Below are 20557 nucleotides of genomic sequence, written 5' to 3' on the forward strand. Positions count from 1 at the left end.
AATATAAATAAAAAAGGGTGTAGCTCAGTGGTAGTGGGGGTGTAGCTCAGTGGTAGTGTGCCCCTGAGTACTGCAGCCAATCAAACAAACAAAAACACCAAAATCCTTCTAGGTTTTTGTAGACTGAAATTTAAGAAGTCCATTTCAAGTTGATGTTAAAGAACAACTCTTAGCGGTAGCGGTGGTTTATGCTTGTAATGCTGGTGACTTGGAGTCTGAAACAGGATGATTTCAAGTTTTAGACCAGCCTTAGCAATTTATCGAGAACCTGTCAAATACAAAAGGACTGGGGGTGCTGGGGTTGTGGTTCAGCGGTAGAGCCCTTGCCTAGAAGGCGTGAGGCACTGGGTTCGATCCTCAGGACCACATAAAAATAAAGGTGTTGTGTCCACCTACAACTAAAAAATATATTAAATAAATGAAATAAAAAGGGCTGGGGAGGTAGCTTAGTGATAAAGCAACCCTGGGTTTATTCCCCAGTATCACACACATAAAAATCAACTCTGATTCTGAGAAATGGTGTACTATGTAAGCAACAACTGCAATCAGTGTTATGTTTTAGTTTATAATACTGAGAGATTTGGATTAAAAAAGTACAAAAACTGGAATGCAATTTCTTAGCCATTTTTAGGTAATATATTTATAGGAAAGGGGTATTTTTGTATCAACTTAATCCTGCAAAGATTTTCAAATGGTTGCACTGCTGGAGAGAAATTTAATTGACGTAGAATGTATAATGTAATCACATATGCAACTTCAAGAAAACACATAGCTACTATTTTGACGTTTTTTAATAATCTCCAACCAATATCCAGGAAATTACTGAAGGCCCACATTCTACTAATATCTATCGTCAGGCACATGGACTATATATTTCAAAAAGTGACTGTTGTAGTTTTTATCCTTTTTTTTTCACAAGGTCGGGCTAAGTCCAGTAGAAACCAAAACCTTGGGATGGATCCCTACAAAGTTCATTTTATCTCATGCGGGGGCCGACTATCTCCACATTTAAGGGCTCAGAGAAGCTGAGAATAGAATATTCTGGTCAAACACTTCCGCTTTCCTCTTCCTCTTGATAGGTGTGTAGCGGCGCTCTCTCCCGCCCTTTCGTCGTGCCTCGGAAACTACAAACACGCCTAAGACTACAATTCCCGTCATGCCTCACTGCAAGCAACGCCGACACGCCGTAGCGGTTAGTCATCCTTCCCACTGCCTCTTTCCACTTCCCGGACTGCAGGACTTGAGGTCTCTCCGGCGCGCGCACGACTTGCCAACGAGACACGACGCTGGGGCGCTGAGCCGACGACGACGTGTGGCCTCACGTGACGCGGGGCGCTCCTTGCCAAGCGCGCGCTTGCGCGCGTCCCACGGGGCCGCTGACGGGAGTGCGCGTTTGTGAGGAGCCTGAGGCGGGGGCCGGGCCAGCTGAGGCTGCGGGGGCCTCGGGGCCCGACGAAGGAGGAGGGCGGGACCAGCTCCAGTACTGTTGTGACTACACACCGAACGAGTTCCTGGGCCCAAGGGGAGCGATGCTGTGGTTCCAGGGCGCCATTCCCGCCGCCATCGCGTCGGCTAAGAGGAGCGGCGCGGTCTTCGTGGTGTTTGTGGCAGGTGAGGTGGGGGGAGGGTCCGAGATGCGGCCAGGACACCCCTTCGGGCCTACTCCTCCTCTGTTCTACCTCTGGCGCGGGTCTTTTCTCCTGGATACGCGGGCACCTCTCGGCTTACGCAGCCTGAGATCCCGCGCCCAGGCACAGCTGCAGCCCCACCTCCGGTTCACCCGGATGCCCCGCTCTTAGACCCCAGGCGTCCCCAACCTTTTCTCAGTGCTCTGAGAGGCCCAGGCGGCCTCCTAGCGCCTCCGCGGTCCGTTTGGGATACAGCAGGCCCGCCCTACCACCCAACAGCCTCGGCACCGAGGCGGGAGGCACCGTCTGGGCCTGGCCCCCAAAGCGCTCTGAGCCCCACCGACACCTCCCTGCGCCCGGCCAGGCGACGCGGGAGCGAGGCCCTCACCGCCCAGCCTCTCACCCGCGCCTACGGAGGAGCTGGCGCAGGCGGACCCCCAAAGCCCCCATGCCGGCGCCCTCTCAGCCCCAGAGTCCCTCGTCGGAATGCTTTGACGCCCTTTAGTTCCTGTGCGCCGGTGGGGGTGAGAACGGGCCATAAGGCGAGCGGTTGGGTTCGTGATTAGTAATGGACTGAGGAAGAAAGCTGTGTCATCGGTAAGCAACAAAGAGAAACCACCTGATGTTCACGGTTGCTGGGGTTACTGTGTTCCTGAAACGCAAACTTTAGAGGTTCAAAAAATTTTTTTGATGGTAGTGCTGAGGGGTGGTCTAAGATGGAATAACTACTTTGTTGCAAGTTGATTTTTAAAAATTCTATTTTACCATTGGCTTAAAATCTATGGTTCTTGCCATTGTTTTCCTAGCCTAAAATTAACGTAGTTTTCTAGAACACTTACTAACTAATTTTACTCTATGTTGCTCTGCGTTATTTTGCTCCACATGCTTCTGTTTTATTGCTGAAATCTTGTAAATTTACAGTAAACCGTCTGCCGCTGTGGTTTTGCGCATTGTCATTACATGGACCAGTATTTGTAACAACTGTTAATTTGAGGTATATTTCTTCAACTACTTGGGTTTAGTAACGGTTTACTCATTACCAAATATTTTTTAGTAGTTGTGTACTTTAGGTATAGAACAAGTTGCTGAAATCGAATTTAGCGTTAAATTTGAAATTTTTTAATTGTTTTGTTATGCTAAATTTTTATTGCTATTAATTAGAAGACCTGAATAGTTTTTATTCTGTTATGCTGTCTGTTCAGGGGTTATATTATGCTTTACATAAATTACTGTTATAATCAAGTTAGGGAAAACGTGGATAAAAATGAGTGGAAAGTGATGAATTAGGCTTATTATGAGTTCATTAATAGGCTTATGACAACTTTAAATTGTTTTTCACATAAACTCTCAATTGGTTCTTGTGGTAGGTAGAACAGGTTTTATCATCACTGTTTTATAGATGAGGAACTTGAGTCCACAGTCACAGAGTGGTTTGCAACCAGGGTCATACACAAGAAAAATTTACATTTTAACAATCTAATTTTTTAGCTTCAAAAAAGTGTGCCTGCCCCTAAACTGGGATTGAACCCAGGGGCCTTCTACCATTGAGCTACAGCCTCAGCCCTTTTTATTTTGAGACAGAATTTTGCTAAGTTGCCTAGGCTGACCTTGAACTTCCAGCCCTCCTGCCTCAGCCTGGCAAGTAGTTGGGATTACATACCTGTGCCACACTGCCCAGCACTTTTGTGTTTAAGGAAGAAACTGAACAGGTATAGGTTGCTTATGTAATAACTTAAATTGGTGTAGAAATAAATCTAGGACTATGGTAGTCATGTTTTTGAACAGCAAATGAGTGATGGTGTCCAAACATTACTAAAAGGCATTCTTGAGGTAATCAGTTAATTTGAAAGAAGAAATATTGTTAACTATTTAATTTTTTTATAGTGTTAGCCATGGAACCCAGGACCTCCTGCATACTGGGAAAGTACTCTTAACACTGAGTGACATCCCTAGCCCAAAATGCTAGATTTAATTAACAAATATTTAGAAACTCAATCAAAAACACTACTGTAAGTCTTTGGAATAAAGTTATGGGTATTATATTTTGGGGCATTGTGTGTATATATTAAAGTTTTACTGATGAGCAGTTACTACATGGATTTAGAATATTAACTCTGTTGAATGTTTGTAGAAAGATTGTTGACAAGATCTGTCCCTTAATCTATTCCAAAATACAGTTAGCTTTTCTAGAGTTTTAGCTGGTTAATCCCCAAGACTAAGTAGGATTAGTGTTACTCTAGGAATATGTAGACATTGTACTCATAAGTCCGCAACACTTTCAGATTGCCTAGAACTTTGTTCATAACTTTGAAGAATATATCCAGAACGATCATGATTTTCTTAGATTGATCTGAGACCCCCTCCCAACAATAATATATCATTTTAATGAAAATTTTAAAATGGCTAGGAGTGATCTCAAGAGTATACTTTGGTTCATAAACCTATTCAAGTGTGAAACGTTTTAGGCAAGGTGTTTTTATTTAATGAAATTTTCTTTTTCTTTTTTTCTTTTGTATTTTTTGACTGGGTTTTGCTATGTTGCCCAGGCAGGCCTTCAACTCCTGGTCTCAAGTGATGCTCCTGCCTCAGCCTCTTAAATAGTTGAGATTATAGGCATGCACTACCTGACTTTATCTAGTGAAATTTAAAAAAAAAATTTTTTTTTTTTTTATTTGTTAGATGGACAATACCTTTAGTTTGATTGCTTTTTGGTGGGGTGTGGTACTGGTGATTGAACTGAGGAACACTCAATCATTGAGCCACATCCCCAGCCCAATTTTGTATTTTATTTAGAGATAGGGTCTCACTGAGTTGCTTAGCACCTCACTTTTGCTGAGGCTAGCTTTGAATTGGTGGTGATCCTCCTGCCTCAGCCTCAGCCTCCTGAGCCACTGGGATTATAGGCATGCACCACTGTGCCCAGATTATTTTTTTATTTTTGTGTCGTGCTAAGGATCAAACCTAGTGCCTAGGGGCTGGAGTTGTGGCTCAGTGGTAGAGCACTTGACTGGCATGTGTGAGGCCCTGGTTTCAGTCCTCAGCACCACATATAAATAAATAAAAGATTCATTGACAACTAAAAAAAACCCTAGTGCCTCACACATGCTAGGTAAGCACTCTGCCACTGAACTGTAGCCCCAGCTCTCTAATGAAATTTTCATGGATGAATTAAAGTTGATGTTATGAGACTAGAAAGGTTATTGCTACTTCAGCCAACAAATTAATAATAAGAATTTTCAGTTGTAACTGTTTAAATTGAAAGAAGTAAAAGAAGGTGCATGTGTGTGTGGTGGTGGTGGTGCTGGGAATTGAACCTAGGGCCTTGTGTATGCATACCAACTGAGCTATATCCCCAGCCCAGTAATTTGGTTTTGTTGCAGTAATCTGAGGAGGAGTCTGAAGTGAAGGTGTTTTTCTATTTACTAATTGGTGTCCTTGAGGTGGGTTTAAATTTGTTAATATCAGACACCACTTATTTTTTTTTTTTTTTTTTTTTTTTTTTTTTTGGCGGTGCTGGGGATCGAACCCAGGGCCTTGTGCTTACAAGGCAAGCACTCTACTGACTGAGCTATCTCCCCAGCCCCTTTTTTTTAATATAGACCACAAAACTAAGTTTTGAGCAGTTGAGATCTTTTAGGTTGAAAGGGCAGGCTATATGAGGGTGTGCAACTCTGCTTTATAATTTAAGTGCCTTGGATACTGCTAATACTATCAAGAATACATTGTTTTCTCATAAAATCATAGGCCCACCTAACTTCATAGTGTGGTTGATAAATTGATAAGTTGAATAAGAAACTAAAGATACTAAAGTTGACAATTAATTATTTCACTGGGTAGTAAGTATTAAGAAAGGTCTGAATTGAAAATTTTATTCAACTTTCAACCTCTGCTGCTGGTGTGGCAACTGTTCCCCCCAGAAGGCTGTTATGGACAGACACTGGAAATGAAATTGTGACATTTAGGACCCTGACCACATGTACATTATAGGTAAGGGACCTCACAAGCCCATCCATACTTCCATCCACTTATGTGACATCCTCATTTAGATCCCTCACGAGTTGATTCTCAACCCTAGAAGTATATTTACTCCTTAAATCTGTTTTTCTCTCCCAGTGTGAAATTTTTTGGTGGCACCACTGTACGTCCAGTAGGCTAAACATAAGTGTGAGAGTCATCTTTGACTCTTTAACTCTTTTTTATATTGTTATAATTGTTGTTTTATTATTTTTTTAATTTATTTTTATTGTAAACAAATGGGATACATCTTGTTGACTCTTTTAACTCTTTAAATTCTCTGTCTTGTGCTCCCCATTGTTTATGGCATTCAGAGTCACTCAGGCCTTTCCATGCATATGTATTACTTCTGGTTGGGGAACTTTGGCGCGTGGCTTAGATTTTTCATTCATTCTTTTTTTTTTTTTACTAATTTTTTTAAATTAAAAAAATTTTTTTAGTTGTAGGTGGACACAATACCTTTATTTTATTCATTTATATGCGGTGCTGAGGATCAAACCCAGTGCCTCACACATGCTAGGTGAACGTTCTACTGCAGAACCGCAGCTCCAGCCCCAGATTTTTCATTCTTAAGGTCTTAATTTAAATGTTATCTCAGAAAAAGTTTCCCTGACCATTATAAAAGAGGTCTCATGTCATTTTTTTCTTAGTTCTTTTATTCATAGCATTTATTACTATATGCATTTATAGTTGTCCACTTGTTTAAAGTTTTTGTAGTGTTAGAATTTAAGTCCCAAAGAGGGCAGACGGTGTTTCATTTGTTTATATTTAGTTTTATATTTAGTGCATAGCCCATTCCTAGATTAAAAGAACTGTGAAAATAGTGACTATTAAAGAATTTATAGTATGAATGTTCCTGTATAGCTATTTTTTCTGGGTTGATAATTGAATCATTTACTTGGAATTGTATTGTCCCTTCTCACCTCATGATCTCTGGAGACCTTTCAGGATGCTCTCATTTGCCAATGGTAATTTTCCCTCTTTACTGCTTTTCAACATCTGGGAGTCTGTTAAAGGGATGTTCTTCTTGGTCTTGGTCTGTGGATGTATTCTAGTCTAGCCCATTTACATTTCCCATGACCAAATTTCTTTAACTCCTGTTCTTGGTGTTCTTAGATATCATTTCACACAAATATATTAAAATGTATGTGGGACAATGGTTATAGCTCAGTTGAAGAGCGCTTGCCTAGCTTGTATGGGGTACTGAGTTTGATCTCTAGCACTACATAAAAATAAACAAAATAAAGGTATTTAAGGAAAATCTACAGCATTAGAGTTAAGTATTCTAGAAATGGCAAGATTCTTACTGTACCAGCAGTTTAGTTATTTATTTCATTGAATACTTATTGAGTGCTTACTGTATACTGAGTATTTACTATATGCTAAGTTCTTTTTAGGAATTTGAGTTTTATGATAACATGGAAAACAATCCTTGCTCTTGTCTAACTTTCTTACTGGGAAGAAAGATAATAAACAGTAAATGTATAACACATGGTATATTAGAAAATTATAGGTAATACTGGGAGAAAAAATCGAGACAAGGGAGCTTTGCACATGTCTGAGAATATAATTTTTAGGTAGCAATTAGGGAAGACTTTACCGAGTAGGTGATATTTGAGGAGAGATTTAAAGGGAATTGAGAGTTAATCATATAGATATTTGGGGAAGAAAATTCAAAGCAGAGAAGACAGCTGGTCAAAGATCATAAAGCTGGAGCATCTTTTGTATTTGAGGAATAGAAAGGAAAGAAATAACAAGAAAGCAAAAGGAAATGAGTTCAGAGAGGTAAATTGGAAGCTGCGCGTATAGAGCCCATGGCCCTTAATTTAGAGGTGACTAGGAAGTCAAGGATAACTTGACTAAATCCACCAATAAAGTTGATTTGTTTTGTTGGTTTTGCCATTGCTGGGGATCAAACCCAGGGCATTCTTACATGGTAGGCAAATTCTCTACCCCAGACCTGTTTTTTGTTTGTTTGTTTTGTTTGAGTTAGAGCTTCTTTGTGTTTTCCAGGCTGATCTCTCGCTCCTGAGCTAAACAGTGCTCCTGCCTCAGTCTCCCAAGTAGATGGAACTTTAGGCACATACCACTATACCCAGCTTAACTAAGCTTTGACCTGAAGACTGAAAGGATGGAAATACCATAAACAGATAACTGAGGGAAGGCAAACGGTAGATTAAATTAGGGGAGGAGGTACACACTGGAAGAAAGCAGTTTATAAAAATGAGTAGGAAATAATCTCAACTTCTTTTGGTACTGAGGATTGAGTCCAGAGTCACTTTATCACTGAGCTATATCCCTAGTCCTTTTTTTGGGGGGGGGAGGGTACCAGGGATTGAATTTAGGGGTACTCAACCACTGAGACACATCCCCAACCCTATTTTGTATTTTATTTAGAGACAGGGTCTTACTGAGTTTATTAGTGCCTTACTCTTGTTAAGACTGGCTTTGAACTCATGATCCTCCTGCCTTAGCCTTCTGAGCTGCTGGAATTATAGGTGTGCACCACTGTGCCCTGCCCCTCTTTTATTTATTTATTTATTTATTTATTATTTTGCGGTACTGGGGATCGAACTCATGGCCTTGTGCTTGCATGGCAAGCACTCTACCAGCTGAACTATCTCCCCAGCCCCCCTTTTTTTTTTTTTTTTTTTTTTAATTGTAAACAAATGGGATACATGTTGTTTCTCTGTTTGTACATGGCGTAAAGGCATAACATTTGTGTAATCATAAATTTACATAGGGTAATGTTGTTTGATTCATTCTGTTATTTTTTTCCCTTCCCCCCCACCCCTCCCACCCCTCTTTTCCCTCTATACAGTCCTTCCTTCCTCCATTCTTGCCTCCCTCCCTAACCCTAATTCTAACCCTAACACTAACCCCTCCCACCCCCTATTATGTGTCATCATCCACTTATTAGCGATATCATTCGTCCTTTCCCTTTTATTTTTTGAGACAAGGTCTCACTAAGGTGCTCAGGCTGTGCTTGAATTTGTAATCCTCCTGTCTCAACCTTCTGAGTCACTGGGACTATAGGGGAGTGGATTTATGTGTGTGTGGTGCTGAGGATCAAATTCAGGGCCTTCTGGATGCTAGGCAAATGATCTTTATCACTGAGCTGTGTCATCAGCTCTTGGTGGATTTTATATATAATTATACCTGTGTTATCTCTCATCCAAAGCAAAATAAAGAACATTTCCAGCCCACAAAAGGCACCCATTTACTAGCACTTCTGCCCTTCATAATTTTATACCATAGATTAATTTTAGATCAGCATAACTTTTATAATTAGTATACATGTAATAAAAGGCAAGTCTTAAACTACAATCAGATTGAATCTGTCTCAGTGTACTTTGAAGGAAGTTAGATTAAATGCTGTGGTATGAAAATATAAAATTCAACAGAAAGATGTTACAGAAAGGAAAGATATTGCACTCATTTTCTAAAGTCGTGTGTACAAAAGCCAAAATAGGCACAGCACATTTCTTCTACTGACTACCTATCGTGGTACTATTTGCGTTATAATTTGGATGTCTTTTAAAAAATACATGTTATCTACATTATAGTATTTGTTTTTCATTGTTCTTTATTACATGAACACTTAGGAAAAATCATTGTTTCTTCTTGTTAATTCTGTGGTGATGGGGATTACACCCAGGGCTTTGTGCATGTCAGTTAAGTACTGTATCACTGAGTTACATCTTTTGAAAAATCACTTTTCAAATTTGGTAGAAAATAGCATTTGGGGGATTATATTTTATTTGAAGTTACAGTTTTCTAGAGAAAAGAATTTGTCATCACCAAATCCTGGCCTTATATTTAAGAATTCTTGAAATGTTTTACAGGTGATGATGAGCAGTCTACAGAGATGGCTGCAAGTTGGGAAGATGAGAAAGTGACAGAAGCATCTTCGAACAGTTTTGTTGCTATTAAAATTGATACCAAAAGGTTTGCTTATGCTTTAATATTTCATTCCTTTTATTATTTTATAATCATGGTCTTTTGTTGTGATTTATGGATGTTACTCTTGGACTTATAAGAATGCTGATGTCATGTTTGTAAGTATCTAAGGCATACAGAGAACATAAATTCTAATTGTCTTTTTCCAAATTCATCTTTATATCTGGCTGAAAAAAATTTCAAGTTTTTGAAGTTTACTGAGCAGCCATGTAACTTGTACCAGGAATGCAAAAGAACTGTGGACTCTAGCTTCCAAGAACTTGGAACTAAGTGTAAGCCATATATTGAATACCTCTGCAAGTGAGTGATATCTCTTTACTTTCTTGAACCCTATTTTTGGGGACACAGCCATTTAATTCAAAAGGAATAAGGACATTTATAGATCCTTCATAGTACCACATATCCACAAATCTATTTTATTTGTTTTTCTGTTTGTCCTCTCTGCCTTTAAATTTTTTTTTTATAGGAAATTTTTAACCGGATACTATAATAAACCCCATGTAGTTATCAGGTGGCTTCAATAACAAACAGCCCAATTTTCTTTCATCTATATCCTACCCATTCCTATTCATCCCATATGCTTTTGAAACAAATCACAGTCATCATATCATTTCATCTACAAATACTTCAGTATGTCTAACGGATAATGATTGTGTGTGTGTGTGTGTGTGTGTGTGTTGCTGGGAATCGAACCCACAGCTTTGTGCTTGCAAGGCAAGTACTTTACCGACTGAGCTATCTCCCCAGCTCGGATATTGATTCTTAAATCATTAAATTTAACTGTGATACTTCAGAAACAAACTCATAATTATTCAATTTCATTAAATAACCAGTGTTTAAATTTTCAGTTTATCAAAGTCATAGTTTTATTAATTAATGTATCATAGTTCTTTTGATTTGGGATCATTCAGATCTCTCTGAAGTTTCTTACTCTGTTGGCTTCTCCTTCACCTCTCTTTTTTCTTTGTAATTTGTTTTGAAAAAATTAATCATTTATTCTGTACATTTACCCTGTGGTTCCCTACATTCTGGATTTTGTTGATTGTAACCCTTTTGATGTCATTTAGTTCTTCTGTCCTCTATTTCCTATAACTTGGTAGGTAGATTCAGGTCCCCCCTTAATATCACTTTTTAGATAGTGATGTATCTTTCATCAGAAGGCTGTAATATCTTGTTAGCAGGCAACAGTGATCTGTACCTAGAAGGAATAACTCATTAGCAATTACACAATAGTATTCCTGCCTTTTGATATTGATAATATGAGAATGAGTAACATGTTTGAAAATCACAAGATTAAAATGCTCAAAAATTAACTTATAGGCTTTTAAACTTTTAAAGAATTTTCCACATTAACAAAAATACTACAATTAAAACCTTAGTATGGCCTGCCTTATAAAATAGTTAACCAAACTTTTGTTGCGCTGTAACTAGTTTTTGTGTGTGTAGTGCTGGGAATAAACCCTAGGGCCTTGCATGTGCTGGGCAAGTGCTATACCACTGAGTTTTATTCCCAATTGTGCTTTTTTTTTTTTTTTTTTGAACAGAATCAGTCAACTTAAATACATTGTGTCATTTTATTAATATTGTCTGTTGTCTTCCAGAAACTCCTCTTAGAGTCAGCAATGGCAGGAAGAATATAAGGGTTTGTTGGAAATGCGGAAGACATGAGAATTAATTCTTGGAATTACTCATCTACATTAATTAATATCTTATTGGTGTTATATTCTCTCCCTTCCCTAACCACCCATCATCTGGAGATGATCAAATTAAGAAAATGTGTTTGTTTTTTCCATTTTGTACAAAAATGGTAGCATTTCAACCACTTTTCTGTTCCTTTTTTCCTTTTTTGTGATTGTATAGTGTTTATTGGTGGATATTTAGGTTTTTTTGGAATCCTTTTTTGTTACAGAATATAATGTTGACATGCACAAGTAAGTCATAATCCTATCTTGTTACAGGTTAAATTTTGTATATAGGAATACCTGCTGCTGAGGAAGCATCATGGATCATGGTAGATATGGAACAAATCCAGTCATCATTTAGGTTTAAGAGCAAATGATTCTTTAATCTGAAAATTATAAGAAAGATAAACCCAAAATGTCTAGTGAAATAAGATTTACAATTTTTCCATTCCGCTGATGGCTGTTATAGGAACAGATAATTTCAGAAAAAGAAGTTGTGATTGATAACAGTTTTATTTAAAAACTCAATATTTGGAAAAGAGTTGCGTTCATCTAGTGATTTTTCTCTTTCATTTTGTTTTACAGTGAAGCCTGCCTACAATTTTCACAAATTTGTATCCTTTCAATGAGGAATTGACTTCATATGTGCTTGTGCACACACACACAATTTGCTGCATACTTACCTTTCTTTTGGCTAATTGATAAAATTTATTAGTTATATTTTTTATTTAGAAAACCTTAAATTCTTATTTGCAGAAACATTACAAAGTATCCTTTGAGATAATACATTGTATTTTCATTTATTTATTTTTATATTTTCTTAGTTTTCAGTGGACCTTTATTTTATTTGTTATTTATTTATTTATTTATTTATTTATTTATATGTAGTACTGAGATTTGATTCAGGGTCTCACACATGCCAGGCAAGAGCTCTACCTCTAAACCACAACCCCAGCCCAGTACATTGTATTTAATGGGAGAATAGAATTTGTTCTTTTACTGTGAATATCTGAAATTCACATGGAATAGTTTGGTTGAAATGTTAGAAGTAACTGTCAAGAGGCAGCTAGTAGAAAGATGGATATTTAAAAAAAAAAAGTTACAATGTAGAAGAATGGAGAGTGTATTCTTCATTAAAATATGTTATATAAATTATAGCCAGGTACTGTGGTGCATACCTGTAATCCCAGCAATTTGGGAGGCCGAGGCAGGAGGATTAAGTTGGGGCTAGCCTTAGCAACTTAGCAAAGGTCCTATCTAAAAATAAAATAAAATGAACTGGGATGTAGTTCAGTGCTAAAACTCCCCTGGGATTCAGTCCTTAGTACAAAGAAATAGATAAATTATAAGTCATTTTACCTGCCACATGCACTATAGTTATGGTAGTCGAAATTATTTTATAAACGTGTTGGTGGATTATATTGTGAAATCCACAAAAATAATTTGTTACTAATAATGTTTTCAAAAATTATCCTTTTGTTTCATGTAAATTGTTAGACTTAATTAAACTACAGATCCTGTAGTGTGTGTTCCATCCAGTTTCTTTATTGGAGACAGTGGAATCCCTTTGGAAGTAATAGCTGGAAGTGTTTCTGCAGATGAACTCGTTACAAGAATTCACAAAGTTCGACAGGTGAGAAGGAATAGAATTGTTCTTTGCATAAATAAGGGGAAATGATCAATTATCGAAATTTGACATTGAAATATTTTGGAGTCCCTCTATATATTTAAGAATCTGCTATACTATTAAATTTAAAAAATATAAAGACCATCTTCCTGAAATGTTTCATTGTTTTTGTTTTAAGAGGTGCTGTTTAAGCCACGCGGGTGGTGGTGCACGCCTATAATCCCAGCAACTCACAAGGCTAAGGCAGGAGGATCGCAAGGTCAAAGCCAGCCTCAGCAACTTAGCAAGGGCCTATGCAACTCAGTGAGACCCGGTCTCTAAAGAAAGTATTTTCCTTATGCCATGTACAGACAGAGAAACAACATGTATCCCATTTGTTTACAATAAAAAAAAAAAAAGTATTTCCTAAAAAGGGCTGGGGATAGGGCTCAGTGGTTGAGTACCCCTGGGTTCAATCCCTGGCACCAAAAAGGAGGGGAGGGAGGTGGCTGTTGTGTTTCCCAGGCATTATGAATATACATATGCCTTTACCTAATACTTGAGTAACTTCTTACTCAGTTTTCTCTTTTGCCCCCTACCCCAACCACATAATGCATATCACCATTACTTTGTTGCAGGAGAGAGTTACTATCATATTAAGACCCTGTCTGTATATTGCTTGACATGTTTTAAGAACTTTAACTCAGTTTCTTATTTCCATCCACTTTGGGAAAAGACTAATAATATAAAGTTGTAACTTTTTCTTTGGATTTAATAACACCTTTTTAATGGTCCTACCAGCTTGCAGTTGAATTCCATGATGTAATTTTTGTCATTTAGGATTATAAATTTTAGGTTTGTCTACTTATGAAAGTTTAGTACTTATACTCTAGTATTAGTGATTTAACTCAGTTTCATTTACCATGGTAAATTCAGATTCTTATGTGCTAATTAAGTTCCAATTATTTTCTTCCTAGATGCACTCATTGAAAGGTGAAACATCAGTGGCAAATGGCAGCCAGTCAGAAAGTTCAGTGTCTACTCCATCCGCCTCATTTGAACCTAATGACACATCTGAAAACTCTCAGTCTAGAAATATGGAGCTTTGTGAGACACCACCTACTTCTGATACAAAGTCAGATATTGCAACAGGTAATTTTTAGAATACCTTTTTGGGCAAAATAGAATTATCCCTTTACTTTATTTTAAAGAGCATGGATTAATATTTTTAAAACTAAAGGGCTGGACATCAATATTTATAGCAACTCAATTCACAGTAGCTAAACTATGGAACCAACCTAAGTGCCCTTCAATAGATGAATAAAGATTCTGGGGCTGGGGAGATAGCTCAGCTGGTAGGGTGCTTGCCTCGCAAGCACAAGGTCCTGAGTTCGATCCCCAGTACCACAAAAAAAAAAGGAAAGAAAAAAGATTCTGTGGTATATATACACAATGGAATATTACTCAGCCTTAAAGAAGAATGAAATTATAACATTTTCTGGTAAATGAATGGAAGTAGAGAATATTATGCTAAGCAAAATAAGCCAATCCCAAAGAACCAAAGGCCAAATGTTTTCTCTGATTGGTGGGTGCTAATTCACAATGGTGGGGGTAGAGAATAGAGGTATTTTGGAGTAGACAGAGAGGAGTGGAAAGAAGGGAGGGGATGTTGGGATAGAAATGATAGTAGAATGAATTGGATATTATGACCCTGTGTGCATATGATTACATGACCTGTGTAACTCTTATCATGTACAAACAGATGAATGAGAAGTTATACTCCATTTATATATGATGTGTCAAGATGCATTCTGCTGTCACGTATAACTAATTAGAACAAATAAAAAATGTTTTAAATCATAAAACTTAAAAAAAAAAAAAAAACCTAAAAGGCTGAGAGTGTAGCTCAGTGGTAGAGCACTTTCCTAATATGCGTGCAATATTTAGGTTTTGTTGTTGTTGTTTTATGGTGCTTGGGATTGTATCCAGAGGTGCTCTACCATTCGTCTACATCCCCAACCCTTTTTTTCATTTTTTATTTGAGAAAGGGTCTTTCTGAGTTGCTGAGGCTGGCTTTGAGCTTGTAATCCTCCCACAACTTCCTAAGTAGCTAGGATTACAGGCATGCACCATTGTGGTACTGGACATTGTTTTTCTTTTTCTTATCTTCAACTTAAAATTTTTTAATTTTAGAGTGGTCTTAATTATATGTGTCATGTAATTGGCAGAAGATGATAAAAGCCAGAGAATATATCCTTTATTCAGGTACTCTGTAGTAAATTCTTCTGTGCTATATATGTAATTCAAGGAATGTCATGACATTTTGCAGTTTTATAAGTCTCTTCCAGTCTAGAGAATTTTGAAAGGTTCAAATGAACTAATTTATTTGTAGTTGTTTTTTGTAACCTCTGAAATGCTATATATACTTTTAAGGGAATAGTATTATTTTTTAATTTTATTTACTTATTTGGTACCATAGATTGACCTCAGGGGCACTTGACCACTAAGCCACATACCCAGCCCTATTTTGTATTTTATTTAGAGACAGGGTCTTGCTGAGTTGATTAGCATCTCTCTTTTGCTGAGGCTGGCTTAGAACTCATGTGATCCTCCTGCCTCAGTCTCCCAAGCTGCTGGAATTATAGCCATGTGCCACCATGCCCAGCTTGTATTATTTTATATTACATCAAAAAATAAATATGAAAGAGAGGTATACAAATAAGAGGTGTGACTGCAAAAGGGTTGGTAGAAAAGGCAGAAGAGAAGTTTTATATTGTATATTTGGGATTGTAGTCAGAGTTATCTAGTATAAAAGCTTTGTATCAGGCTTCGTAAAGTTAGGTAAATCCATGAAGTGAGAATATTACTATCCTAACATGTAATCCTACCCTAGCATCCCAAGCAGATAACCATCAAGCCTCTATAGATGGGATTATGTCCTGATAAACCCGTCACAAGTTGCAAAACACTGTAAGTCCAAAGGACATTTAATATACTTAACCTACTGAACACCATAACTTAGCAATACAGTACACTGTAGCATATCAGTAGTTTACCTTCATTATCATGTGGCGACTGGGAGCTGTGGATTGATGCTGCCACACACAATAGAGAATGTGCTATGTATTACTAGCCCAAGAAAAGATCCAAATTTGAAGTGTGGTTTCTACTATATGTTGTGTATGCTTTGACAGCATCATGAAGTTGAAAAATCATTAAGTTGAATCATTGTAAGTAGGTGACTCTCTGTATTTGAATATGTTCCTGATAGGAAGCTTATCATTTCCTTGCTAGGAAGCCTATGTTTGAACAACTTTAGCTTTCAAAAAAATTCTAAATTTTTGTTATATTGAGCTATAATTGATGCACTATAGCTTCTCATTAACTTCAGTGCTGCTTTTTGGAGTTATACATGGCAGGTTTGGAATATTTGAGGAATAGCTATCAGTCTTATTTTGAGGTTTTATATCTACAGATCATTCAGATTTTGAATGCATACAGAACTGCATCTCTCCATTATGAAAATAGTTCATTTAGGTCTACAACAGAATAATTAACCTTTTATATTTCTTAAATTCTGCATTCCATTTTGGGGATATGTGCTTCCTCTGATATAATTTTCCTTCAGCCTGAAAAATTTCATTCAGCATTTCTTATAGTGCAGGTCTGAGGTCTTACCTAAAAATGTCTCTTATTTTCATTCTGGAAGAATATTTTTTCTGAATATAAGACTTGGAGTTCAGTTATTTTTCTGTATTTTAAAAGTGTCATTCTACTGACTTTTGGTCTCCATTGTTTTCTGATGAGAAATTTCCACAAATTCTTTTTTTTTTTTTTTTTTTTTTTTAAATGGTAGTTTTATTGTATGTTTAATATATATTATAAAATCTTCAACCCCTTTCATTTACTGTGTATTTGAAATATGTTTTTTTTATTTTATTTTATTTTTTTATTTTCTTTTTTCTTTTTTATTTTTTTACATTTACATAGGGTAATTCCACAAATTCTTATTGTTCCCCTCCTTTCCTGTGGAATATGCTCTTTTTCTATGACTACTTTCAGATTTTTTTTTTTTTTTTTTTTTTTTTTTTGGTTTTCAACAAGTTAACTATGATATACCTACATAGACTGTTTTTCTGTTTTTTTGTTCATTTTTTTGTACTGCTGGTATTGAACCAAGGACTTGCACATGCTAGGCAAGTGCTGTATCACTGAGCTACACCCCCAGCCCTTTTTATTTTTTATTTTGACATAGGTCTTACTAAGTTGCACATGCTGGCCTTGAACTTGGAATCCTCCTGCCTCAGCCTCCTAAATTCCTGGGATTACAGGCACATGCCACCACCCCAAGCTAGGTTTTTGTTTGTTTTGTGTTGTTTGTTAATGTTTTATATTTATCCTCTGTGGGGTTTGCTGAGCTTTTGTAAATGTGTGACTTTGACCAAATTTGGCAAGTTTTAGCGCATTGTCAATTCAAATATTTTCCTGTCCCTTTTCCCCCTGTCTTAACTAGAGCTAATTACATGTGTATTAGGCATTGTGCTTTTGTCACACAGGTTCATTTCTCAATCTTTTTTTCACCTCCTCTTTGCGTTGGAAAATTCTGCTGACCTACAAGTTCACTGGCTGTTTTTTTTGTTCTGCTGATAACAGCCCATCAGGTGAATTTTTGATTTTAGATAAAATATTTTTTAGTCCTAGGATTTCTATTTCTTCCTTCTATATTATTATTATTATTGCTTCTTATTTTGAAATGTTTGACTCATTAGAAGTTGTGGGAATTATACAAAATTCCTAAGTGCCTTTCATCCACATTTTTTTGTCTTTTTATTCATTTTAAGCATTTTCCCTTACTTTATTGAGTTATATAATGACTGCTTTAAAATCTTTGTCTAACAGTTTTGGTATGTAGCTCAGTTCAGAGTTTGTTTTCTTTTTGTACCAGGAATTGAGCCCAGGGGCCCTTAACCACTGAGCCACATCCCCAGCCCTTTTTTATATTTTATTAGAGACAGGGTTCTGCTGAGTTGCTTAGAGCCTTAGTAAGTTGCTAAGACTGGTCTTGAACTCCAGATCTCTTGCCTCAACCTTTGGAGTCGCTGGGATTATAGACATGTGCCACCATGCCTGGTCTGTTTTCTTTTTTTTTCCCTTGAGAATGAATTGTCCAAAAAATTTAGGATTGTGTCTTGTAAATTGTTATAGGTAAGAGTGTTGATGTTTTAATAGGCAATTAACTCAGCGGTAATGCACCTCTGGAATCAATTCCTGGTATTCCACCACCCCCCCAAAAAAAAACACCAGACTACAAGCTCTGCCTTACCTGAAGTAAATAACTCATCTCATTTTTTTTTTTTTTTAATATTTTTTAGTTGGCAATGGACCTTTATTTTATTTATTTATATGTGGTGCTGAGACTCAAACCCAGTGCCTAGCATGTGCTAGGCAAGTGCTCTGCCACTGAGCCACAACCCCAAACCCATTCATCTCATTCTTTTTAGCTTTTTTTTTTTTTTTTTTTTTTTTAAAGCTGTTCGGTATAGAATTTAAATATATACAGAAGTAGAACAAACAATATAAGAAATCTGACAATCCTATTTCCTGTCATCAACTATTACTCATGGCCAATATGGTTTCATTTGTATCTTTCCCACTTCTGTTTGCCCCTTGTTTTGAACAAATATCAAATATTATTTCAGTCATAAATATTTTGATATGTAGCTCTAGAATGCAAGGAAAGACTCTTTTAGGATCATAATAACCTTAAAAAACAAAAACAACAACAAAAAAAACAAACTTTTATACTCCAGGTGCTGTGGTGCATGCCTATAATCCCAGCTACTCAGGAGGCTGGGGCAGGAAGTCTGCAAGTACAAGGCCAGCTTGGGCAACTTAGAAAGACCTTATCTAAAAAAAGGGGGGGGGTTGGAAGAGGGGGCATCAGTGGTGTAGAGCTCCCCTTGGGTTCAATCCCCAATACCACTAAAAAAAAAAAAAAAAAAAAAAACGAATTTATGGAAATTTACAAGCACATTTAAAAGCAGGGAGAATAGAATAATAAACCCAGGATACCCATTATTCAGCTTCGGTACTTGTCAGTATTTGCTCAATTTTTATTGCACCTATGTATCCTGTACCACCACCCCTCTCAGATTTTTGTTTTTATCTTTTAAACATTATGTCAGTATCTAAAAGAAATTTTAAAAAATAAAAAGAATTCCACTATCTATTATCAAAGTAAGAAAGTCAAACAAAATTTCTTTTTATTATCAGCTATCTGGGGCAATATTTGTATTCTGTTTTGTTTTTTTTTTTTTTTTTTTACTGTATTTTTTTTAGTTGTAGATGGATATAATATCTTTATTTTATTTATCTTTATGTGATGCTGAGGATCAAACCCAGGGCCTCACACATAGGCAAGCGCTCTACCACTGAACTACAGCTCCAACCCATGGTTTGTTTGTTTTTTTTTTTTTGTTTTGTTTTGTTAAGTTGAATCAGTCCAATATATTGCTATTGGTTGAATAGGTCTTTACTATATTAATTTCTACTCTTAAGGTACTTTTTCCTGTAGTTTCCCAGAATTTGGATTTTGCTACATCCTCGTGATAATTATGTAAATGTTTCTTTCCCTTTCGATTTCCTCTTAGTTGAATAGTTAAAACTACAGGCTGGGCTGGGAATATAGCTCAGTTGATAGAGTGCTTGCCTAGCATGCTCAAGGCCCTGAATTCGATCCCCAGGACCACCAAAAAAATAAAAAATAAAAAAATAAATAAAACTATAGGCTGTATCAGATTCAAGTTCATTTTTTAGTACTTTTGGCAGGACTACTTTATAGGCATATATTTAGATGGTATATATTTCCATCAGGGGATATATTATGCCTGATATTCCAGTTGACTTTAAACCAAAGTTAGAACTTCCTCTAATATATTTTCATTGTGTTTGAATTTTATCAGTTGTTTTAGCTTATAGAGTTTTCTTTTTCAATCCAGAATTTTTTATTCTGGATTAGCAGTTAAATATGACTGTTAAGAAACTGACTTCCACCCACTTCTGGGTTACCCATAAAGTTAGAGATAAATGTTCTGCAACCTCAGTTCATTTATAAAATATTGAAAACAGATCTCTGTAGTATACCATTGGGAATCTTCCTCTGTATGACATCTATCCATTTCTCTTTGATTATAGGTCATAAATTCACCTAACTGAATTGCTATACAGCACTTTCTTTCCCCAACTTGTCCTTAAGTTTTCTTCAAAAGTTTTGTTCAATTTGTTGCTGATAATTATGTCCTTGGCATTCATTTTATTTACTAAAAAGTTAATTTCCTGTTGACACTGTTGGCTGTCAGTGGTTACTATTACTTAGCCAAAGATTATATGCAGTGGTGTGCTGGTAAATGTTTAACAAAAGGTTCTGTGGAAACTTTAAAACCTTACTTGTGGTATTTGCTAATTTCCAAATGTACCTACTCCCACTATGGTTGATTGCAAGCTACCTAGAAGATGACACTGAAGGCAGAAATAGATGTGCAACCGGGTACAGTGGCACATACCCATAATCCCAGCAACTCGGGAGGCTGAGGCAGGAGGATCATGAGTTCAAACCCAGCCTAAACAACTCACTGAGACCCTGTCTCTAATAAATACAAGAAAGGACT

The 20557-nt window shown here is 36.8% G+C and overlaps 1 protein-coding gene across 1 annotated transcript in view; it reads left to right on the forward strand.

The window, feature by feature from the left end:
- Positions 1-1289: 1289 nt before the first annotated feature.
- Positions 1290-20557, forward strand: part of Ubxn4 (UBX domain protein 4) — a 35276-nt gene continuing 16008 nt past the window's right edge. The window contains exons 1-5 of the mRNA XM_047544987.1: positions 1290-1611; positions 9488-9590; positions 11870-11898; positions 12799-12917; positions 13868-14042. Of these exons, the coding sequence (XP_047400943.1) occupies positions 1530-1611; positions 9488-9590; positions 11870-11898; positions 12799-12917; positions 13868-14042 (508 nt within the window). The 5' untranslated portion in view covers positions 1290-1529. The remainder of the gene's footprint in view (positions 1612-9487; positions 9591-11869; positions 11899-12798; positions 12918-13867; positions 14043-20557) is intronic.

The sequence above is a fragment of the Sciurus carolinensis genome, chromosome 3, assembly GCF_902686445.1.
Source record: "Sciurus carolinensis chromosome 3, mSciCar1.2, whole genome shotgun sequence".
In the NCBI taxonomy this organism is placed as follows: domain Eukaryota; kingdom Metazoa; phylum Chordata; class Mammalia; order Rodentia; family Sciuridae; genus Sciurus; species Sciurus carolinensis.